This window comes from Salmo salar, chromosome 26, assembly GCF_965601325.2.
Source record: "Salmo salar chromosome 26, fSalSal1, whole genome shotgun sequence".
Lineage (NCBI taxonomy): Eukaryota > Metazoa > Chordata > Actinopteri > Salmoniformes > Salmonidae > Salmo > Salmo salar.
Window position 1 is genome coordinate 33,160,001 of NC_138316.1, and position 25,187 is coordinate 33,185,187.

A 25,187-nucleotide genomic window follows, 5' to 3' on the forward strand; every position below is an offset into this window, starting at 1 on the left:
TCCTATACCCCAGACTTATACCCCAGACTTATACCCCAGACTTATACCCCAGTCCTATACCCCAGACTTATATCCCAGTCCTATACCCCAGATTTATACCCCAGACTTATACCCCAGACTTATACCCCAGACTTATACCCCAGTCCTATACCCCAGACTTATATCCCAGTCCTATACCCCAGATTTATACCCCAGACTTATACCCCAAGTCCTATACCCCAGGCTTATACACCAGTCCTATACCCAACACTTATACCCCAGTCCTATACCCCAGACTTATACCCTAGTCCTATACCCCAGGCTTATACCCCAGACTTATACCCCAGACTTATACCCCAGACTTAATCCCCAGTCCTATACCCCAGACTTATACCCCAGTCCTATACCCCAGACTTATACCCCAGGCTTATACCCCAGACTTATTCCCCAGTCCTATACCCCAGACTTATACCCCAGTCCTATACCCCAGACTTATACCCCAGGCTTATACCCCAGACTTATTTCCCAGTCCTATACACCAGACTTATACCCCAGTCCTATACCCCAGACTTATACCCCTGTCCTATACCCCAGACTTATACCCCAGTCCTATACCTCAGACCTATACCCGAGACTTATACCCCAGTCCCTTACCCCAGACTTATACCCCAGTCCTATACCCCAGACTTATACCCCTGTCCTATACCCCAGACTTATACCCCAGACTTATACCCCTGTCCTATACCCCAGACTTATACCCCAGACTTATACCCCAGACTTATACCCCAGTCCTATACCCCAGACTTATACCCCAGACTTATACCCCAGTCCTATACCCCAGACTTATATCCCAGTCCTATACCCCAGATTTATACCCCAGACTTATACCCCAGACTTATACCCCAGACGTATACCCCAGTCCTATACCCCAGACTTATACCCCAGTCCTATACCCCAGATTTATACCCCAGACTTATACCCCAGACTTATACCCCAGACGTATACCCCAGTCCTATACCCCAGACTTATATCCCAGTCCTATACCCCAGATTTATACCCAAGACTTATACCCCAAGTCCTATACCCCAGGCTTATACCCCAGTCCTATACCCAACACTTATACCCCAGTCCTATACCCCAGACTTATACCCTAGTCCTATACCCCAGGCTTATACCCCAGACTTATACCCCAGTCCTATACCCCAGACTTATACCCCAGTCCTGTACCCCAGGCTTATAACCCAGGCGTATACCCCAGTCCTGTACCCCAGACTTATACCCCAGTCCTATACCCCAGTCCTGTACCCCAGACTTATACCCCAGTCCTATACCCCTGTCCTATACCCCAGACTTATACCCCAGACTTATACCCCAGACTTATACCCCTGTCCTATACCCCAGACTCATACCCCAGACTTATACCCCAGTCCTATACCTCAGATCTATACCCCAGACTTATACCCCAGTCCTATACCCCAGACTTATACCCCAGACTTATACCCCAGACTTATACCCCAGTCCTATACCCCAGACTTATACCCCAGACTTATACCCCAGACTTATACCCCAGTCCTATACCCCAGACTTATATCCCAGTCCTATACCCCAGATTTATACCCCAGACTTATACCCCAGACTTATACCCCAGACGTATACCCCAGTCCTATACCCCAGACTTATACCCCAGTCCTATACCCCAGACTTATATCCCAGTCCTATACCCCAGATTTATACCCCAGGCTTATACCCCAGTCCTATACCCAACACTTATACCCCAGTCCTATACCCCAGACTTATACCCTAGTCCTATACCCCAGGCTTATACCCCAGACTTATACCCCAGTCCTATACCCCAGACTTATACCCCAGTCCTGTACCCCAGGCTTATACCCCAGGCCTATACCCCAGACTTATACCCCAGTCCTATACCCCAGACTTATACTCGATGGGACCAGAGTAGCAGGGGGTTGATCCTGGTTAACACTGTGTCACTAGCGTTTCAGACGTTCTTCCTGACACTGCCTTGTTGTTAGAATGTTGTCAACCACACAGTCATCTCCTGAGGCTCATGCACGCACATGCCCCGGCCAGCCAGGCAGCCAAGCCAGTCAGCCAGCCAAGCCAGCCAGCCAAGCCAGCCAGGCCAGAGGAATGTTGCACGGCAATATGTTTCTGATCAGCTTTCTGTTGTTGTTTAGTATCTTGCTTTGATAGTATTCTGCAAACAGTGAAATTATTTGGGTTTGATAATATTAGTTTAACTTCCAGCGCAGGCCAGACTGTTTCCTGGTTGGGACGTCTTCATTATCATGTCAGAGTCCATTTTCCTCCAGCTGACTGGGATTCGCGGGCTCTATCAGACTGTATTACTGCTAACACACTGCAGTCTCACAGGATGTTGACAGATCTGCTCAGAGTGCTCTGGTATTCTGTGGGTTTTCCATGATGGGGAGACTGTCCTTGTGGCTGACATATGCACACACACCACATAAAGTTGGAGACTCTTAGAGCCCAGACAGGACCCCATTCTTAATGCAGCCTGTGACAGGAGGACCCAGTCCAGTCTTAATGCAGCCTGTGACAGGAGGACTCAGTCCAGTCTTAATGCAGCCTGTGACAGGAGGACCCAGTCCAGTCTTAATGCAGCCTGTGACAGGAGGACCCAGTCCAGTCTTAATGCAGCCTGTGACAGGAGGACCCAGTCCAGTCTTAATGCAGCCTGTGACAGGAGGACTCAGTCCAGTCTTAATGCAGCCTGTGACAGGAGGACCCAGTCCAGTCTTAATGCAGCCTGTGACAGGAGGACCCAGTCCAGTCTTAATGCAGCCTGTGACAGGAGGACCCAGTCCAGTCTTAATGCAGCCTGTGACAGGAGGACCCAGTCCAGTCTTAATGCAGCCTGTGACAGGAGGACCCAGTCCAGTCTTAATGCAGCCTGTGGTTTCCATGTGTTTGATACCATTCCATTTGTTCGGTTCCAGACATTATCATGAGCCATCCTCTCCTCAGCAGCCTCCACTGAAGTAGAGCACCATACTCACAAAGAAAAAGAGAGAGAGCGAGAGAGAAAGAAAGGAGAGAGAGAAAGAGACAGAGAGATAGACAGAGAATGAGAGAGATGGATATAGAAAGAAACAGAGAGAGAGACCCCTGTGTCCATGCAGAGAAAGACAGTACTCCATATGATAACATTTCAGGGATCTGTACAGGTGGGTCATGTGATCTGTATTGACCATGTGAGGAAGCTGCAGATACACGCAAGGCCCTTTCATCATCTGATGTTTAAAATCCTCCACTCCTGACAGTGTTCTCAGGGTCTAGACCTCTTTATGACAGAGCTCATACACATGCACACACGGAAGAACGCAGGCACACACACACACACACACACACACACACACTCACACACACACACACACACACACACACACACATAGACACACACACATACTGTAGCTCAAATCTCCTGCTGTGAGGAGATTAACCTGCAACACTCATTAATCACTAGATCTACTCTTCTCTGACAGCTCAGTACAGAACAGACAGACAGACAGACAGACAGACAGACAGACAGACAGACAGACAGACAGGCAGGCAGGCAGGCAGGCAGGCAGGCAGGCAGGCAGGCAGGCAGGCAGGCAGGCAGGCAGGCAGACAGGCAGGCAGACAGACAGACAGACAGACAGACAGACAGACAGACAGACAGACAGACAGACAGACAGACAGACAGACAGACAGACAGACAGACAGACAGACAGACAGACAGACAGACAGACAGACAGACAGACAGACAGACAGACAGGCAGGCAGGCAGGCAGGCAGGCAGGCAGGCAGGCAGGCAGGCAGGCAGGCAGGCAGGCAGGCAGGCAGGCAGGCAGGAAGACAGCTCACCTCCTAGACAGATGTCTATACCAGGTGGAGGAGAGGAGGGAGGAGGGGAGGAGAGGAGCACATGAGAGGAGAGGAGGGGAATAGGTAGGAGAGGGGATAAGGGAGGAGAGGAGAAGGGAGGAGAGGAGAGGAGGAAAGGAGAGAGTAGAGGAGAAGATGAGGATATCCCTTCATCTGGTCAGTGACCTGGGAGTTACAATCAGGCTGTAACACCACATCTGGTTTGACTTCCAACGGGAAAAGAGGAAGACAAAACCTGAATGAAAAACTAAACTCAGACTGTTCTGTTCCCCTGCCCTTCCCATGTCAGACAGATGTGACAGTACAGGGGTGATGTTGGGATGTTGTATTGGGATGTTCTCAGATGCCAGGAAGCTCAAAATTCACTTCGAAATTGGACGTCCGTCCATGACCCGGCTTGGGTTTTGCTAGGTCGTTGTGGACGGGAATGGTGGATGGGCATAAATGGCAAGCTCCGGCTCCGAAGGTCCATGTTCAATCCCAGTGTTAGACTTAACCTTTAACTTAACCATTCCTAATGAATGCCTGAACTTAACCGTGGAGTTGTTTTTGTTTAAACCTTATCCCAAACCTTAACCTTTATCTTAACCATTCAGGAATGAATGAAGGAGCTGCAGCAGGTGGAGCAATCCATGGTGTCAAAAACACCTCAACATTTGAAGTTTGGAGCAACATAAAAATTTGACGTTTGGAGAAAGGTGGATAAACATTAGGAATCTGAAGTCAAATTGGTCAAACCATGAGATCTTGTTGGCCTTGGCAGCATGATGGCTGATTATGTTTTTACTGTTACGGTATCTTAGAACACTCCAGAGTCCTAACTTCCACAGAACCCAAAGTGATGTGAAGAGAATTGCTGTATGTCGTCAAGAGATCTGGGGATAAAAACAGAGTTAGACTCTGATAGAAGATGTAGGGAGGGAGACCTATTCCCCAGCCCCAGCCATATACCCCTCCCCAGCCATATACCCCTCCCCAGCCATATACACCTCCCCAGCCATATACCCCTCCCCAGCCATATACCCCTCCCCAGCCATATACACCTCCCCAGCCATATACCCAGCCCCAGCCATATACCCAGCCCCAGCCATATACCCAGTCCCAGCCATATACCCAGCCCCAGCCATACACCTCTCCCCAGCCATATACCCAGCCCCAGCCATATACCCAGTCCCAGCCATATACCCAGCCCCAGCCATACACCTCTCCCCAGCCATATACCCAGCCCCAGCCATATACCCAGCCCCAGCCATATACCCAGTCCCAGCCATATACCCAGCCCCAGCCATACACCTCTCCCCAGCCATATACCCAGCCCCAGCCATATACCCAGTCCCAGCCATATACCCAGCCCCAGCCATACACCTCTCCCCAGCCATATACCCAGTCCCAGCCATATACCCAGCCCCAGCCATATACCCAGTCCCAGCCATATACTGTACCCCTCCCCAGCCATATACTGTACCCCTCCCCAGCCATATACTGTAGCCTTCCCCAGCCATATACCCAGCCCCAGCCATATACCCAGTCCCAGCCATATACCCAGCCCCAGCCATACACCTCTCCCCAGCCATATACCCAGTCCCAGCCATATACCCAGCCCCGGCCATATACCCAGTCCCAGCCATATACCCAGCCCCAGCCATATACCCAGTCCCAGCCATATACCCAGCCCCAGCCATACACCTCTCCCCAGCCATATACCCAGTCCCAGCCATATACCCAGCCCCAGCCATATACCCAGTCCCAGCCATATACCCAGCCCCAGCCATACACCTCTCCCCAGCCATATACCCAGCCCCAGCCATATACCCAGTCCCAGCCATATACCCAGCCCCAGCCATACACCTCTCCCCAGCCATATACCCAGCCCCAGCCATATACCCAGCCCCAGCCATATACCCAGTCCCAGCCATATACCCAGCCCCAGCCATACACCTCTCCCCAGCCATATACCCAGCCCCAGCCATACACCTCTCCCCAGCCATATACCCAGCCCCAGCCATATACCCAGTCCCAGCCATATACCCAGCCCCAGCCATACACCTCTCCCCAGCCATATACCCAGTCCCAGCCATATACCCAGCCCCAGCCATATACCCAGTCCCAGCCATATACCCAGCCCCAGCCAAATGGAGGAAGGGTAGCTGAACCCTGCACTCTGGGTTGACCGGTTCAGGGTCTGGGTGTCTGGTCTGGTGATCCAGGGGGCTGGGGTTTAGTCTGGGTGTCTGGTGGTCCAGGGGGCTGGGGTTTAGTCTGGGTGTCTGGTGGTCCAGGGGGCTGGGGTTTAGTCTGGGTGTCTGGTGGTCCAGGGGGCTGGGGTTTAGTCTGGGTGTCTGGTGGTCCAGGGGGCTGGGGTTTAGTCTGGGTGTCTGGTGGTCCAGGGGGCTGGGGTTTAGTCTGGGTGTCTGGTCTGGTGGTCCAGGGGGCTGGGGTTTAGTCTGGGTGTCTGGTCTGGTGGTCCAGGGGGCTGGGGTTTAGTCTGGGTGTCTGGTGGTCCAGGGGGCTGGGGTTTAGTCTGGGTGTCTGGTCTGGTGGTCCAGGGGGCTGGGGTTTAGTCTGGGTGTCTGGTCTGGTGGTCCAGGGGGCTGGGGTTTAGTCTGGGTGTCTGGTGGTCCAGGGGGCTGGGGTTTAGTCTGGGTGTCTGGTGGTCCAGGGGGCTGGGGTTTAGTCTGGGTGTCTGGTCTGGTGGTCCAGGGGGCTGGGGTTTAGTCTGGGTGTCTGGTCTGGTGGTCCAGGGGGCTGGGGTTTAGTCTGGGTGTCTGGTGGTCCAGGGGGCTGGGGTTTAGTCTGGGTGTCTGGTCTGGTGGTCCAGGGGGCTGGGGTTTAGTCTGCGTGTCTGGGTCAGGGTGATAGAAGCCTCAGACTGGGGCGTGGTATAGGAGTGGAGGGCATCTGTGGGTCTAAACCCCCAAACACACTCCACCTGAGAAACACACACCCCTTTACACTACAAACACACTCCACCTGAGAAACACACACCCCTTTACACTACAAACACACTCCACCTGAGAAACACACACCCCTTTACACTACAAACACACTCCACCTGAGAAACACACACACCTTTACACTCCAAACACACTCCACCTGAGAAACACACACACCTTTACACTACAAACACACTCCACCTGAGAAACACACACACCTTTACACTACAAACACACTCCACCTGAGAAACACACACACACCTTTACACTACAAACACACTCCACCTGACCAACACACACCCCTTTACACTCCAAACACACTCCACCTGACCAACACACACCCCTTTACACTACAAACACACTCCACCTGAACAACACACACCCCTTTACACTCCAGACATACACTTCACAAGCACATGCATGCACACCCCCCTCTACCCAGCACACACATACACACTAAACCCCCACATACACACCCTCACTAACACATACAGTACCCCCACACCCTCACCCCACCCCCAAACCTCAACCACCTACACACCCCTTACCAGGTACATACCACAGCCAGCTCGCGTGCGATGTGGAGAGGGTGTGTGTGGACTTGGCAGCAGCGTGTTTTCTGCTCTCCAAGCCGGGTTTGAAGTGCAATAACATCACTGCCGAACACAAATTGCTGTATAAAAGTAAGACACGCTTCTACCTTGTAAAAAAACACAGCAACAAGAAAACAAAATGTCTAGTCACGCATCTTGGGCAGGTTAGGGAGGGAACACAGCTCTGATGACCCTGGGGTTCTGGCATGGAGAAGAGAGAGGGAGAGAGAAAGAGAGGGAGGGAGAGGGCACGAGGTAGGGAGTGTGTGTGTGTGTGTGTGTGTGTGTGTGTGTGTGTGTGTGTGTGTGTGTGTGTGTGTGTGTGTGTGTGTGTGTGTGTGTGTGTGTGTGTGTGTGTGTGTGTGTGTGTGTGTGTGTGTGTGTGCGTGTGTGTGTGTGTGTGTGTGTGTGTGTGTGTTTGTGCATCTGTGTGTGTGTGTGTGCTCTCCCTCTCTCTTCTCCATGCCAGAACCCCAGGGTCATCAGAGCTGTGTTCCCTCCCTAACCTGCCCAAGATGCGTGACTAGACATTTAGTTTTCTTGTTGCTGTGTGTGTGTGTGTGTATCTGTGTGTGTATCTGTGTGTGTGTGTGTAAGAGAGTTAGGGCCCCTTCCGTGAGCTCTTTCCTAGATAAACACATTTAGAGAGAAGTATAAAATCAGACTGCATGCTGGATAGAGAACACAGGGCCATGGTGGTTGCCATGGTTGCCAGCTGCCCTGTTGGAGACACATTAAAGGGGCTGCTAATGTTTAAGGAACTGTCAGGAACAAGATTATATTTACTGGATCAGCATTATTAACTGCAGCCTGAAGCAGTTTTTGACAACCCCAAATTAAACGCCAGATAAACCCTGTTGTTTACATTAGAGGTTGGGGAATAATATCCATGTTTTAAAGTTATTACATGAATCACCAGAGAGAGAGAGAGAGAGAAAGGTGAGAGGAGAGGGCATCACTGTGATGTTTATAATAACACACAAATATACACAGGCAGCGTGCACACACACACACTCGCAATCAACTCACACATGCGCGCACACACACACAAACACCAAATTGATGGTGTTTATGTATTCTCTCCATTGGCAGGTATTGGAGATGGAGGAAGAGAAGCTTGAAGCACGTATCCATAGAGACTGTCAATTAATCATTATTGGTTGATGTTACCTAGTAGGTTGATGTTGGCAGGTTGGTGAAATGGTCCTATTCATCACAGACAGACAATGTGAGTCAGTGTGAAAATGAGAAGTCTGGCTGAGTTGACTCACAGGCCCAGAGAGAGAGAGACCAGAGCTGGGCTGATCACTGATCACAGGCCCAGAGAGAGAGACCAGAGCTGGGCTGATCACTGATCACAGGCCCAGAGAGAGAGACCAGAGCTGGGCTGATCACTGATCACAGGCCCAGAGAGAGAGACCAGAGCTGGGCTGATCACTGATCACAGACCCAGAGAGAGAGACCAGAGCTGGGCTGATCACTGATCACAGGCCCAGAGAGAGAGACCAGAGCTGGGCTGATCACTGATCACAGGCCCAGAGAGAGAGACCAGAGCTGGGCTGATCACTGATCACAGACCCAGAGAGAGAGACCAGAGCTGGGCTGATCACTAATCACAGGCCCAGAGAGAGAGACCAGAGCTGGGCTGATCACTGATCACAGGCCCAGAGAGAGAGACCAGAGCTGGGCTGATCACTGATCACAGGCCCAGAGAGAGAGAGACCAGAGCTGGGCTGATCACTGATCACAGGCCCAGAGAGAGAGACCAGAGCTGGGCTGATCACTGATCACAGGCCCAGAGAGAGAGACCAGAGCTGGGCTGATCACTGATCACAGGCCCAGAGAGAGAGACCAGAGCTGGGCTGATCACTGATCACAGGCCCAGAGAGAGAGAGACCAGAGCTGGGCTGATCACTGATCACAGGCCCAGAGAGAGAGACCAGAGGCAATATTGATGTTACATGTATTTAAAATGCATATTTAAATTACTTTTGAGTATTTTGTCATTTGTATTTCACTGGTCTGAACTATAGTCCAGTGTATTTTGTAACAAGATACTTTAGAGAGCTGTATTTTGTATTTTCAAAATACAAAATACTTTTCAACAGTCCTGATAGAAAATGATGGACTATTTCTTCTAAAATAAGTTGAAATTGAAAAAACGCTTGGTGTTCACACATATATTTGTTCCATTTCTAACTGCACAGGACATCTGACTGAAATAGTCAGTCTATTATTTATTTTCTGTTATTTTGCCTACTTGAAATGTATTTTCTGTATTTTGAAAATAAATATTTTTATAAAAATGTATTGTTGACAACAGTATTTGGCATGTTATTTTCATATATTCTTTAGGGTATTTTATAACAAGATACATTTTGCAGTATCTTTGTCCATCTGAAGGGGTGTAGCTTATTAGAATAATAATATCCATGCTTTGCAAGTGGTCATTTTTACATTTACATTTGCATTTTGGTAATTTAGCATCCAGAGCGACGTACAGTCAGTGCATTCAACTAAAGTAGATAAACAACCACATATCAGAGGCATAGCAAGTAAAACGTTTCTTTTTTTACCGTTACTAAGAATGTTGTTGAGGTTATTGTTGTATTTTGTTTTGATACATTAGTCTTTAGGGTATTTTGTCATTTTTGCACATCTCTGCACACACACACACTGGATATTGTGACAAAGGATCCCTGTTTCCCAGTAACAGCGTGCTGACACATCCCGCCCCTGCTCTCCTTTCTCTGGTGTTGGATCCACCAGATGATATTATAAATATTATGCTCCAACTGACTCCACGGGTCCAGAATAATGGGATAAATCAACTAAAGCTCTTCTGTCTTCCACAATGCAGTTATGACACGTCTCAGGCCTCTTTCTTAAATTAGAAATCAGTCTTCTCAGAAAAGGAATCTCTTTAGTAATAAAATATGTTAGTGAGTCTGGTGTAAAACAAGCTCCCTAGCGAGGGAGAGATTACAGATAGGAGACATGCTGCCAAAGGCCTCTGTTAGTGTGGCAGCCAACACATTGTGTGTGTGTGTGTGTGTGTGTGTGTGTGTGTGTGTGTGGTGTGTGTGTGTGTGTGTGTGTGTGTGTGTGTGTGTGTGTGTGTGTGTGTGTGTGTGTCATAGAGTGGCAGCCAACACTTTAAAATACTCATGAAATATTTTTAAACCTGATCCACAGGGTTGACTCCACTCTATTCTGAAACGGCCTCCCAGAGTTATCACGCAATGTTAGTAAAAACCACTCCAATAGATCCACATTCATAGTTCATACCTCAGTGAGTCCCTCACTGCTGAGAACAAACCAACTCTGCCAAGGGTGCTTTTTTCTCTGAGTACCCCAGAGGCTGGCCTGTTGAAATCCCTTTAAACAAATTATTTGACCCTATCAAAATGCTGAAAACCTCTCGTTATGGTTCAGACCCATTTCTCAGTGTGGGATTGCAACTGGGTCAATGTGTGCAACTGGGTCAATGTGTGCAACTGGGTCAAAAGTTTGGACACATCTACTCATTCAAGGGTTTTTCTTTATTTTTACTATTTTCTACATTGTAGAATAATAGTGAAGACATCAAAACTATGAAATAGCACATATGGAATAATGTAGTAACCAAAAGAAGTGTTAAACAAATATATTTTATGTTTGAGATTCTTCAACAGTAGCCACCCTTTGCCTTGATGACAGCTTTGCACACTTGGCATTCTCTCAACCGGCTTCAAGAGGTAGCCACCTGGAATGCATTGCAATTAACAGGTGTGCCTTGTTGAAAGTTCATTTGTGGAATTTATTTCCTTCTTAATGCATTTGAGTCCATCAGTTGTGTTGTGGCAAGGTAGGGGTGGTATTCAGAAGATAGCCCTATTTGGTAAAAGACCAAGTCCATATTATGGCAAGAACAGCTCAAATAAGCAAAGAGAAACAACAGACCATCATTACTTTAAGACATGAAGGTCAGTCAATCTGGAAAATTTCAAGAACTTTGAAAGTTTCTTCAAGTGCAGTCGCAAAAACCATCAAGCGCTATGATGAAACTGGCTCTCATGAGGACCGACACAAGAATGGAAGACCCAGAGTTACCTCTGCTGCAGAAGATAAGTTCATTAGAGTTACCAGCCTCAGAAATTGCAGCCCAAATAAATGCTTCACAGAGTTCAAGTAACAGACACATCTCAACATCAACTGTTCAGAGGAGACTGTGTGAATCAGGCCTTCATGGTCGGATTGCTGCAAAGAAACCACTACTAAAAGACACCAATAATAATAAGAAACTTGCTTGGGCCACGAAACATGCGCAATGGACATTAGACCGATGGAAATCTGTCCTTTGAGATTTTTGGTTCCAACCGCCATGTCTTTGTGAGACGCGGAGTAGGTGAACGGAAAAGCATTCCTCATGAAGCTGGTTGAGAGAATGCCAAGGGTGGCTACTTTGAAGAACCTAAAATATCAAATATATTTTGATTTGTTTAACACTTATCACGCACACACACACACACATACACAACCACCTCTGCACTCTTCAGTTTACAATAGGGACTAGTCCCTGATATATCCGGTAGACTTTTTAAATATTTTTTTTCACCTTTATTTAACCAGGTAGGCCAGTTGAGAACAAGTTCTCATTTACAACTGCGACCTGGCCAAGATAAAGCAAAGCAGTGCGACACAAACAACAACACAGAGTTACACATGGAATAAACAAACGTACAGTCAATAACACAATAGGAAAAAAATCTATATACAGTGTGTGCAAATGAGGTAAGATTAGAGAGGTAAGGCAGGGGTAAGACTTCATAAATACATGGTCGTCATGCTTGTCCCTTTGATTTGTGATGCAAGTTTTTTTATGGCTATTTCTATGATGGTAAGGTAAGATAGTTATCCGTGAGTCAAATTGAATTCATTGAAAAGACTAGAAATGTTACAGATCTATACTTCTTATGTTTGAATTGTAGCTGGACCAATGTTATCTAAATGTGATGTGACAGCGCTAGCCTCTGGTAGAAAAGCGAACTATAATAGCAGAAAGAATAATGCAGTACTATACTGAAACCGGCGTAGTGTTTGGTGGCGATGTAGAGCTGCGATTTGTTTGTTGTCTCCGAAGACCCGTCAAGATGTCTGACATGGAAGATGATTTCATGTGCGACGACGAAGAAGATTATGATCTGGTAAGCGTAAGTTTACATAATACGTTTCTATTTCCTTGTTTATTGATGTTTAATCAGAGCTGTTTCCTTAGCTAGTATATTTTCATTAGCTAGGTCAGAGCAGGGGAGTTAGCCAGTTAGGTAGCTAAACTACCTAGATAGCTAGTTCAGCTAACGTTAGCATAAAGGCGAGGATAGCTTGCAAAGTTGCTGCTAGTGCTAGCTAAACTCAGCTGCTTGGCATGGGGGAAACTGAGTTTGCTATAGTATACTGAGTTAGCTATACTAGTCAATGTATTACAGCATGTTATGTTACCATAGCCAGGCACAAACATACAACCGTTTAGCTAACCAGCTAGCTAGCTAGGTGTAGATAACTATCCTTTAGCCGCGCATGCGCCGTTGTTGGTTAGATAAAACAACTAGCTAGCTACTTAGACTCATTAGTAAACAACTATGGCAAGCCGTTAGCCCAATCATAACATCTCTGTCACGTTATCAATCTTTGTTGTATTAACTCATAGCCAGCTAACTTATGTCCTGAGTTTATGTCTCAACCCAGGAATATTCCGAGGACAGTAACTCAGAGCCAAATGTCGACTTGGAGAACCAGTACTACAACTCCAAAGCACTGAAGGAGGATGACCCCAAAGCAGCTCTCAACAGCTTTCAGAAGGTGGGTACTGGCTACTCACTCACTCCACTCACTCACAGATTGATGAATGTAGGATGGTAATGTATACTCTCTATTGGCAGGTATTGGAGCTGGAGGGAGAGAAGGGAGAATGGGGGTTCAAAGCCCTAAAACAGATGATCAAAATCAACTTCAAGCTAGTAAGAAATGAAATGTGCTGTAGTGTCATCTCAAAATGTCTACTCTCTGTCTCTGAGTCCGTATGATTAGTGCTTGTGAGTTGTTCTTTATGACGTACTGTTATTCCCACTGCAACTTAACTCAATGCCCTGTCTCCTGTCGAACTGTGTGTGTCCTGCAGACCAACTTCCCAGAGATGATGTCTCGGTACAAGCAGCTGTTGACGTACATCAGGAGCGCTGTGACCAGAAACTACTCAGAGAAGTCCATCAACTCCATCCTAGACTACATCTCCACCTCCAAACAGGTATAGACGCAATACCTGGAACTAGAACAAAGGGGTTTTGGCCTCAAAGCTCAGATCATTATTTTGGCTCAAATCTGAAGTTATGTGAACTGTGTTTGTTATTCCATTTTTTTTAACCTTTTTATCAATATCAATTTCTTACAACTTTTGTCTTATATGGAGGATTAAGTTACTGACTCTGGGTCAGTGCTATTGGTATGAATGAAGTGGTGGCAGTGGTTCCATGTTCCACATGACTGAGGTGTTAATGTGGGCTGAGGTTGATGTTCTAGATGACTGAGGTGTTAATGTAGGATGTGGTTCATGTTCTAGATGACTGAGGTGTTCATGTAGGCTGAGGTTCATGTTCTAGATGACTGAGGTGTTGATGTAGGCTGAGGTTCATGTTGATGTAGGCTGAGGTTCATGTTGATGTAGGCTGAGGTTCATGTTGATGTAGGCTGAGGTTCATGTTGATGTAGGCTGAGGTTGATGTAGGCTGAGGTTGATGTAGGCTGAGGTTGATGTAGGCTGAGGTTGATGTAGGCTGAGGTTGATGTAGGCTGAGGTTGATGTAGGCTGAGGTTGATGTAGGCTGAGGTTGATGTAGGCTGAGGTTGATGTAGGCTGAGGTGTGTGTTCTAGATGGCTGAGGTGTGTGTTCTAGATGGCTGAGGTGTGTGTTCTAGATGGCTGAGGTGTGTGTTCTAGATGGCTGAGGTGTGTGTTCTAGATGGCTGAGGTGTCGTGTTCTAGATGACTGAGGGGTGTTCTAGATGGCTGAGGTGTGTGATGTGGGCTGAGGTGTCGTGTTCTAGATGACTGAGGTGTGTGATGTGAGGCTGAGGTGTGTGTTCTAGATGGCTGAGGTTCGATGCTGAGGCTGAGGTTCGATGCTGAGGCTGAGGTGTCGTGTTCTAGATGGCTGAGGTGTCGTGTTCTAGATGGCTGAGGTGTCGTGTTCTAGATGGCTGAGGTGTCGTGTTCTAGATGGCTGAGGTGTCGTGTTCTAGATGGCTGAGGTTCGTGTTCTAGATGGCTGAGGTTCGTGTTCTAGATGACTGAGGTGTTCTAGATGGCTGAGGTGTTGATGTGGGCTGAGGTTCGTGTTCTAGATGACTGAGGTGTTGATGTGGGCTGAGGTTCGTGTTCTAGATGACTGAGGTGTTGATGTGGGCTGAGGTTCGTGTTCTAGATGACTGAGGTGTTGATGTGGGCTGAGGTTCGTGTTCTAGATGACTGAGGTGTTGATGTGGGCTGAGGTTCGTGTTCTAGATGACTGAGGTGTTGATGTGGGCTGAGGTTCGTGTTCTAGATGACTGAGGTGTTAATGTGGGCTGTGGTTGGTTGTTTTATGTGTCACAGATGGACCTGCTGCAGGAGTTCTATGAAACGACGCTGGACGCTCTGAAGGACGCCAAGAACGACAGACTCTGGTTCAAAACCAACACAAAGGTAGGGTGTGTCCAAATAATTTCAGCTTTTTCCTAAAGTGTGTACTTGGTCACAACTTCCCACAAAAATTTAAAAGCAGTGGATTGGTGGAAGCAGGGACTAGTAATTTCCTCTCAAATCAGTGAAGTGAACAAGTGAGAATTGGGACTTATGCATGTAGTACACAATGTTTCTGTTTATTTCTATGGGTAGGACAATATCTGATCTGGCAGTTTGTCAGACCTCTGTGTTTTGGAGTTTCTACCTCTGCAATGCCCTAGACTGGTAGCGAGATCTGTTTGTGTTAAATGATTTGCCAAACAACACCCTAACATCCTTATTTAGTGATAGTGATAGCACAAACATAGAAGTTGTTGTCTCTCAACCTGTTTTAACTAAAGTCCTCTGGTTGTCTCTCAACCTGTTTTAACTAAAGTCCTCTGGTTGTCTCTCAACCTGTTTTAACTAAAGTCCTCTGGTTGTCTCTCAACTTGTTTTAACTAAAGTCCTTTGGTTGTCTCTCAGCTGGGCAAGCTGTACCTGGAGAGGGAAGAATTTGGGAAGTTACAGAAGATCCTCAGACAGCTGCACCAGTCCTGTCAGGTACAGTAAGACAGGTGGTAGTCTGAGACAACGTTTAGTCTGATGGGGTTTACACAGCCATCTGAGTAGCCAAGTTCCCAATATGGCTGCTAGCAGTATTTTTGTTGTTGTATACTGGTATGATCTGTTATGTTGTATATCTATGTGCACTGCAGACAGATGATGTTGGAGATATGGTCTTATGTGTATATCTGATCTATTATGTTGTATATCTATGTGCAATGCAGACAAAGGATATTGGAGATCTATGGTCTTATGTGTGATCTGTAATGTTGTATATCTATGTCTCTCTCTAGACAGATGACGGGGAGGACGACCTAAAGAAAGGCACCCAGCTCCTGGAGATCTATGCTCTGGAGATCCAGATGTACACAGCCCAGAAGAACAACAAGAAGCTGAAGGCCCTGTATGAACAGTCCCTGCACATCAAGTCTGCTATCCCTCACCCACTCATCATGGGAGTCATCAGGGGTGTGTTACCACTGTAGAGAGATGAAACCCTGAAGGCAGCATAGCTGTCAACATTATTATCTTTTACATGTGTTGCATTGGTGCCACACACAGTGGTTTACATTGAATAAATACATTGACCATAGAAAAAGAATCCTCCTTAGAATAGTAATTCTATGGTTACGACTTGTAAACTGACCTGTAGGAAGACTCTGGGAGATTTGTCACTATCGTGGATAAAATTGTAAAAGATGGCAAAAAGATGTGTCAGTCACTGTGTGTGTTTGTGATGTACTAACAGGCCTATTCCTGTTTTGTCCCCTTCCCCAGAGTGTGGGGGTAAGATGCACCTGAGAGAGGGGGAGTTTGAGAAGGCCCACACAGACTTCTTTGAGGCGTTTAAGAACTACGATGAGTCAGGCAGCCCCAGGAGAACCACCTGTCTGAAGTACCTGGTGCTGGCCAACATGCTCATGAAGTCTGGAATCAACCCTTTCGACTCACAGGAGGTACAACAGTCATTCAGTTTAGTTAAGTCCAGTTAAATTAAATGTTATTTATCCCCTTAGAGCAGTTACTAACATTATCATTCTGGGAAAATACACGTGGTGGATGCATCCTGTACCTTTATATTGTTGGAGGCAACATTGCATTAATCCAATTCAAATCACCTGCAGCAAACACTGCTTGATAAAGTGTTGTATTACAGTGGCTGTTCTTATTGTGTTTTTCTGTGACAGGCCAAACCCTATAAAAACGACCCAGAGATCTTGGCCATGACAAATCTAGTAAGGTAAGAACACGTGTGTGTGTGTGTGTGTGTGTGTGTGTGTGTGTGTGTGTGTGTGTGTGTGTGTGTGTGTGTGTGTGTGTGTGTGTGTGTGTGTGTGTGTGTGTGTGTGTTTCTAGTCATCCATGGTGGTGTTGCTGATATTTTAGGGTAGAAAGCCATGGCATCAGTTATACGATAACGTCACTATTTACAACCTATTTCCACTTATTTGTGCCGAGTTGTCATTCGACCCAAACTGTTATTGTTTTACATCACATATAAGTGGTTGATAGAGGTGTAACATAGTGAAGATATCCTTTAACCACGGGTTCAACTGTGGCGTCTCTTCAACCTAATTTATGGTCAGTCTGGGATCCACGACACAGAGGGTCTGCTCTGATGCAATTGCAGAAGGAAATGGAAGCGCTCCTAGGCTGTGGCTCTGACACCTCTCTCAAAATGTAAAACAAGGCCGACGCCTCCGTGTGCTCGTGTTTGATTCCCAGACGATGACTGGTTGACAGGTGAGTTGGGGGAGTGGTTTCTGCTATCTCTGCTCTGAACAGTGAGAACCTACCGTTCACAGGCTCCACATTCGTTAACACAGCGGATGCTGGATTGAATGGCATCGACCATAAAAAGCCCATTTGAAAGCCATTTGCTCTTTAGCTCTGGTCTCCTCCCTTAACACCATGGGACCACGCAGCCGTCATACCGCTCAGGAACGAGACTCGTTCTGTCTCCTAGAGATGAACGTACTTGGCTAAGGTGTCTGTAAACTTCCGACTTCAACAGTATGTCATTATTTTATGGATTGTAATGTCATTATTCTAACCCAGTGACTGTTCTACTGTTGTGTGTCTACTCTCAGCTCCTATCAGAATAATGACATCACAGAGTTTGAGAAGATACTGAAGACCAACCATAGTAGTATCATGGATGACCCCTTCATCAGAGAACACATAGAGGGTGAGTGGTGTTTGTGTGTGTGTGTGTGTGTGTGCGGGGGCTTTCTCACATTTTGTTGATGAACGAGACATGGAATTATTGCATTGAAGACGAGGTTTCAACAAACTTGAGACAAACTGTACCAGTATCTGCATATTGAGATGATGTGTGGACGGGGTGAGGGTGTCCTGGTGGACGGGGGGTGAGGGTGTCCTGGTGGACGGGGGTGAGGGTGTCCTGGTGGACGGGGGGTGAGGGTGTCCTGGTGGACGGGGGGTGAGGGTGTCCTGGTGGACGGGGGGTGAGGGTGTCCTGGTGGACGGGGGGTGAGGGTGTCCTGGTGGACGGGGGGTGAGGGTGTCCTGGTGGACGGGGGGTGAGGGTGTCCTGGTGGACGGGGGGTGAGTGTGGACGGGGGGTGAGTGTGTCCTGGTGGACGGGGTGAGGTCTGAAGAGACTCTGATCAATGCTGTGTTGTCTTATATTCCAGAGCTGCTGCGGAACATCAGGACCCAGGTCCTTATCGCGCTCATCAAGCCTTACACCAGAATACACATCCCATTCATCTCTAAGGTAAGTCTGAGGACAGCACTGGCTTCTAGACTAACTAGCCTGGTCCCAGATCTGTTTGTGGGCTTTTTTGCCAATTCCTATGGTCATTGGCATGATGATTTTTACAATAAGAGTTGGTAGGACAGCACAAACAGATCTGAGACCAGGCTAATCATTGACTTCACTGTGTGTATTGATAATGTATCTGATAATGAACTTTGCTGAGTAGATCATGTATTTATTAGGTCACTGATGTTGCTGTTTGGATTGATCATAGTGTAACGTTCTGTCTTCTCTGTCTCAGGAGCTGAACATAGATGTTTGTGACGTGGAGAGTTTGTTGGTGCAGTGCATATTGGACAGGTAAGTTTGTCCTAGACATGCATCTGATGTGTGGCCCAAACTACCATTTAGGAGTGTAGAATACACTGTTAGGAAAAGTTTTTTGTATCAAACAGACATTCACGCCATGGAAGACTTATGTTTTCTCTAGACTCTTACATATTTCTATGAGAGGCTGAATACTTCTTATATACTACACCGAGTGCTCTTCCATTGACAGACTGACCAGGTGAATCCAGGTCAAAGCTATGATGCCTTATTTCACTTGTTAAATCCTCTTCAGTCAGTGTAGCTGAAGGGGAGGAGACGGGTTAAAGAAGGATTTTAAAGCCTTGAGACATGGAACGCTGCTGGGTTTTTCACGCACAACAGTTTCCCGTGTGTATCAGGAATGGTCCACCACCAAAACGACATCCAGCCAACTTGACACAACTGTGGGAAGGAAACATTGGATTCAACATGGGCCAGCATCCCCTTTCGACACCTTGTAGAGTCCATTCCCTGATGAATTGAGGCTGTTCTAAGGGCGAAGGGTGCAACTCTATATTAGGAAGGTGTTCCTAATGTTTTGTATGCTCTAGGGCTGACCCCATTTAGTCGATTGTTTGGTCAATAGGCTGTTGGTCGACCAAGATTTTTTTTCAGTCGAACAGTGGCAAATATATTTTAAAAAAATGATGGCACACGAGACGCCTGTCTGATTCACGCCTGTCTGATTCACGCCTGTCTGAGTGGACTAATCCATTGCAGGCCGCGGGATGGTTCACCAGTATCACCAGTAGTACATTTAACATAAATGACCAACATTTCTTATCTACATTGTTTGGTTACTGTCATTTATTTTAATGTGTTCTCTACATTATTATTCCAGTCTTACCATTGTCATTGTAGGAGTGGACACATAGGTTGTGCAGTCTGCTAACAATGCTATACTTGTAAGAAACCAATTTATTTCCATTCCATTTACGAGTTGTCTATTCATTATCTTTTGTTTGGAGCGCTCCTGTCAATCTTGAGTAAGGGGACACACAGAAGTAAGTCTAGGGTACCTGGCCTGCGTGCAAATGTAGGCGCTTAAATGTGCCAATTTGGGGATCTGATAGTATTTCTTGTCTTAATTCCCCATCACTGTGGAGCTTCTCAAAGAAATGTTTTCTTCGCCTTAAACAGCAAGTAAAAAAAAAGTCTGTTTTTACATCCATTGAGAATGAAAATAGTTCCTCAACATAGCCTATTTAAAGAAACGTTCCAGCTCTCTTTCGATAACACTCGGTATGAGACGGAAAAAATGTACTACCCTGATCCGGTGGAAACGTCATAAAGGCCTACCTGATTACTTCTCATGTGATTTATAGGATTTTTATTTTTATCAGGATTTCTTTCTACCTGCGGGCTGCAGTGTTTTTATTTGTTGGCATTATGTAGGCTATTTTTACCTATTGGCAATAGAAGTTATTTTTTTCATTAGGTAGAATTCTTATTGACCACATGACATTGATTTTGAGATATGAAGACTTTATTATTAATTAAATGAAACTGTTCTACAAAAATGTGCATATGAAAATCATAACTGGCACGCAGATCAGTAGAAATGGTACAATAACTTGCCACTCCAAATGGAAAAGGTTGATGACCGTTGGTGTAGCCTATTACCGGCTACTTCAGGAGCCTAACGGCAGAAGCTGCAAAGGCCAGCAGCAGCGGGAAGAGGAGGGTCTGGTTGGGTACAGGTTTTTGTCTTTCTGGTTAGGCTATATTGATCTCTGGCTCCCTCTTTGGTAATTTGTCTTTTATTTTTAATTTCAGTGCTTAAAGCATCAGACATGCTCAGTAGCCAACATTTAGTTGCTTTTATTCAAACAATAGGGTGTGTCTATATATGGAGAAATAAACATACACAAACTATTTTTTGGGGGACATCCCTAGTATACTCAGTATATAGTGTACCTGGCTGACACAGAGGAATCACAAGACGAAGCAGAGCATGTTTCTTGTGCATGTGTGTTAAGACATGTTTCCTGTACGGGGATCATTTGAATTCCTCATTTCTCAGTTCCTCATAGTTTCCACCCTGCACCTTGAGGAATGCAGGAGGCCAGCATGAGTCTCTGTCTCTCTCTGTCTCTGTTTGTGGTGTTATTCTTCCCTGAGTGCCCTGCTTAGTTTATTGCAGATCTGTCATTTATTACTGGTTTCATTATTTAGTTTAGAAGTAGTGTAGGCACACACATCCAGTAACTTGCAGGCTACAAAAAGTAAACTGATGAAAGAAAGATACCTGCAAACTGTTGATTGCTCCCGCAGTTTTATTGTGCAATGCTTTTGACCCAGCCGGATGAAGACCTTTTTGATCAAAACTTTGGGAGAAATAAAGTCTTATCTATCATGGCTTTATTATTTCCCATGCTACTGTAGCAGACTGCTGTGTATTGTTTACTACCCTCAGCCAGATCAGATCTACAGCCAGTCAACTGGAACAGTGACATTTCACACTGCATTCCCACCGTTGTCACAGAGCTCAACAGAATATGTACTGTATGGAGTGAAATGTGTTCATCAGACAGCTTAGTGTAGATGTGATAATTGGTTGAGAGAGAGTACACACATCAGTGGTTCAGGTGCTGGACAGAAACCGAACAGTGAAAGAAGTTCAACAATGACTTCAACTAATGCTATCCACAGTGATTTGTGTAATTTGAACCATAATCGAATGCAAATATTGATGTTGTTGATCACATTTTTATATAAAAAGGCATTGTTTTATACAATATTATTTACCATATTTGGTCAATTTCTAAACGTTTTCCTGACCAAGATGGAAAGAATGTTTAGTCATGTTGCTAGGATACCAATGTCCATGCTTGTGTTGTATTTATTGAACCATTGTTCTCTGATCACTCTCTTGTGCTGTGGTTTCCTCCCTGTAGCACCATCCAAGGCCGTATCGACCAGGTCAACCAGCTGTTGGAGCTAGACTACCAGAAGAGAGGAGGGGCGCGCTACACTGCCTTAGACAAATGGACTAAACAACTCAACTCTCTCAACCAAGCCATCGTCAGCAAACTCACATGATTCTGGCTGACGTGACAATGGACAGCACTGAAAGATAGGAAGGAGAATCTCAATCAGCTGTTCCAATGTGTCAGAATATAAACCAAACCATCCAGTGTGGATGGGCTGAGTGGAGTTACACAGCAGCACAGAGATGTTTTGTGATCTGACACTGTTTCCCAGAGAAGGGGAGATACTGCTTTCTAGAAGACATCAGCACTCTCTAAGGGACAGCTCAGTTTACTTCAAGCCCCTCGTGTTTGTTTTTCACAAGACTTTAGTAGAATGATTTTAAGAAATATCACTGTCAACACCTTTTTAAAAGTGCTGTATTTTTTTCGGTGGGCAGTTTGAGTACAATGACACACTGGTTTATTTGTGCCTGTTGACTGACAGCTGGTGTTGGGAAACCTTTTTCACAACATGTAGCTGCAGCATTGAATGCGTGTTGGCTGTTGTAAATAAAAAAAAATCTCCAACTGGGTTTACTGTATATGACATTTCAATGTAGGTCTTCTAGATACTGTCTACTTTTTAGCTCTCATGCTAACTTTGGTTCCATACTATATTATTTGTAAATATCGGTATTATTTGGTAGTTGCAACAGACTCCTGTTCTTAGTGTTAGTCAATTGTTTGTGTGCAGAAACGTATGAATAGATATATTCACACCCATCACTGAAAATCTATGTAATCCACCACATTGCACACAGAACAGTAGCAAAGTAGAAATCTGTTAGAATTATAATCCAAGAGTTGATTCGGTGTTGTAATCTAGACATACAGTTGAAGTCGGAAATTTACATACACTTATGTTGGAGTCATTAAAACTAATTTTTCAACCACTCCACAAATTTCTTGTTAACAAACTATAGTTTTGGCAAGTGAGTTAGGACATCTACTTTGTGCATAACACAAGTCATTTTTCTAACAATTGTTTACAGACAGATTATTTCACTTATACTTCACTGTATCACAATTCCAGTGGGTCAGAAGTTTACATACACTAAGTTGACTTTGCCTTTAAACAGCTTGGAAAATTCCAGAAAATGATGTCATGGCTTTAGAAGCTTCTGATAGGCTAATTGACATCATTTGAGTCAATTGGAGGTGTGGATGTATTTCAAGGCCTGCTTTCAACTCAGTGCCTCTTTGCTTGACATCATGGGAAAATCAAAAGAAATCAGCCAAGACCTCAGAAAAATAATTGTAGACCTCCACAAGTCTGGTTCATCCTTGGGAGCAAATTCCAAACGCCTGAAAGGACCACGTTCATCTGTTCAAACAATAGTACGCAAGTATAAACACCATGGGACCACGCAGCTGTCATACCGCTCAGGAAGGAGACGTGTTTTGTCTCCTAGAGATTAATGTACTTTGTTGCGAAAAGTATAAATCAATCCCGGAACAACAGCAAAGAACCTTGTGAAGATGCTGGATGAAACGGGTACAAAAGTATCTATATCCACAGTAAAACGAGCCCTATATCGACATAACCTCAAAGGCCGCTCAGCAAGGAAGAAGCCACTGCTCCAAAACCGCCATTAAAAAAGCCAGAATACGGTTTGCAACTGCACATGGGGACAAAGATCGTACTTTTTTGAGAAATGTCCTCTGGTCTGATGAAACAAAAATAGAACTGTTTGGCCATAATGACCATTGTTATGTTTGGAGGAAAAAGGGGGACGCTTGCAAGCCGAAGAACACCATCCCAACTGAAGTACAGGGGTGGCAGCATCATGTTGTTGGGGGTGATTTGCTGCAGGAGGGACTGGTGCACTTCACAAAATAGATGGCATCATAAGGGAGGAAAATGATGTGGATATATTGAAGCAACATCTCAAGACATCAGTCAGGAAGTTAAAACTTGGTCGCGAATGGGTCTTCCAAATGGACAATGACCCCAAGCATACTTCTAAAGTTGTGGCAAAATGGCTTAAGGACAACAAAGTCAAGGTATTGGAGTGGCCATCACAAAGCCCTGACCTCAATCCTATTGAAAATATGTGGGCAGAACTGAAAAGGTGTGTACGAGCAAGGAGGCCTACAAACCTGACTCAGTTACACCAGCTCTGTAAGGAGGAATGGGCCAAAATTCACCCAACTTATTGTGGGAAGCTTGTGGTAGGCTACCCAAAACGTTTGACCCAAGTTAAACAATTTAATGTCAATGCTACCAAATACTAATTGAGTGTATGTACACTTCTGACCCACTGGGAGTGTGATGAAAGAAATAAAAGCTGAAATAAATAATTCTCTACTATTTTTCTGACATTTCACATTCTTAAAATAAAGTGGCAATCCTAATTGACCTAAAACAGGTAATTTTTACTAGGATTAAGTGTCAGGAATTGTGAAAAACTGAGTTTAAATGTATTTGGCTAAGGTGTATGTAAACTTCTGACTTCAACTGTAGCTGCTCTACTCAAAAAAATAGATATACTTTTTGCACAGTAGGCCTATTTATCATGGTCCATCAAATCTTATCAGTGACAGACGCCGAAGGCAAAGACGAACACTGTTTGAGACTGTGGGCTTTCCGTCCCAGATGACCATCTCTTCTGCCATTCCATTTCTACGTTGACACAGTCAGAGCTAGCCGAGCTAGCTAGGCAGCAACAGTTCAACTAGGCAGAGGTAAAACAGGGTGTGTTTCACACAAATGGCTCAACATTTACAATTACAATGAAGAAAAATAAGTCACCTATATCTTGACGACCACTGCGTGCTCAATGACGGTCTGCCGCGGTCTCAGCGATTGACATGGATTCTTGTGATAAGGTGAAGACGGATTTTCTCTGCGAAGTAATGACGGACCCGATTATGTCTGGTAACAGGGCACAACTAGCTTTAGTTAGCTAATGGGAATATGAAGCTAGCTAGCTAGGCCCAAAACGTATCTGCAGGTAATAATGTCCCTTTAATGTTTTAGAAGTGTCAGTGATTTTACCCGATGTTTGATTATTGTCAATGATTTGTCATCTAACTAGATCGGCACGCGTGTAAGTAAAGACAAGCTAACTAGCCTTAGCTAAGCAGCTTTTATACGATTGTCATTTTGGATGGACAATATCACATCTCATCTGTTCTCCCTGATTTGCTGATCTATGTACTAGATGTTTTAATTGAGGCTAACTATATTGAGTATCTAACTAAACTAGTTACAGCACCGATACTGTCACAATGTGTTGACATTAGTGACAGTTCATGTCAACAAATCGGTTGACATGAACTGACTTAGCTATCTGGGGAACTTTGATGTTTGACACACCGGTAAATAACTAGCTAGATAGTTATGATAATACGGACCAGGGTAAGTTAACTTGCTAGGTAGTGAACAGTTACCGAAACTTC

At 45.5% G+C, this 25,187-nt stretch overlaps 2 protein-coding genes across 5 annotated transcripts in view; both read left to right on the forward strand.

Annotated features, from left to right (window-relative positions):
* The first annotated feature begins 12,471 nt into the window (after positions 1-12,471).
* On the forward strand, positions 12,472-22,679 carry LOC106587708 (COP9 signalosome complex subunit 2). Of its 4 annotated transcripts, none has more exons than XM_082969624.1 (13): positions 12,472-12,609; positions 13,145-13,258; positions 13,339-13,416; positions 13,578-13,703; positions 15,039-15,137; positions 15,642-15,719; positions 16,016-16,190; positions 16,500-16,678; positions 16,910-16,962; positions 17,813-17,910; positions 18,380-18,462; positions 18,746-18,804; positions 21,711-22,679. In XM_082969624.1, exons 1-13 carry the CDS (start codon positions 12,550-12,552, stop codon positions 21,853-21,855), a joined length of 1,347 nt encoding a protein of 448 aa, XP_082825750.1. In that variant the 5' UTR covers positions 12,472-12,549; the 3' UTR covers positions 21,856-22,679. The 4 variants fall into 4 exon arrangements, with proteins under 4 accessions (XP_082825750.1, XP_082825752.1, XP_082825751.1 ...); XM_082969626.1 differs by having other exon boundaries at positions 15,048-15,137; XM_082969625.1 differs by having other exon boundaries at positions 12,475-12,603.
* Positions 22,680-22,830: 151 nt separating this feature from the next.
* The window catches only part of LOC106596910 (selenocysteine insertion sequence-binding protein 2-like), a 32,260-nt gene continuing 29,903 nt past the window's right edge, over positions 22,831-25,187 (forward strand). The window contains 1 exon segment of the mRNA XM_082969627.1: positions 22,831-24,638. Within this exon segment, the coding sequence (XP_082825753.1) occupies positions 24,597-24,638 (42 nt within the window). The 5' untranslated portion in view covers positions 22,831-24,596.

What these genes read in the sequence shown, in the direction of transcription:
- LOC106587708 (XM_082969624.1), top strand. Translation starts at nt 12,550, where the DNA reads ATGTCTGACATGGAAGATGATTTCATGTGCGACGACGAAGAAGATTAT. An exon ending in AAGATTATGATCTGGTAAGC is followed by an intron (nt 12,610 to 13,144) that starts GTAAGTTTACAT and finishes GTCTCAACCCAG; the next exon opens with GAATATTCCGAGGACAGTAA. An exon ending in ACATCTCCACCTCCAAACAG is followed by an intron (nt 13,704 to 15,038) that starts GTATAGACGCAA and finishes TGGTTGTTTTAT; the next exon opens with GTGTCACAGATGGACCTGCT.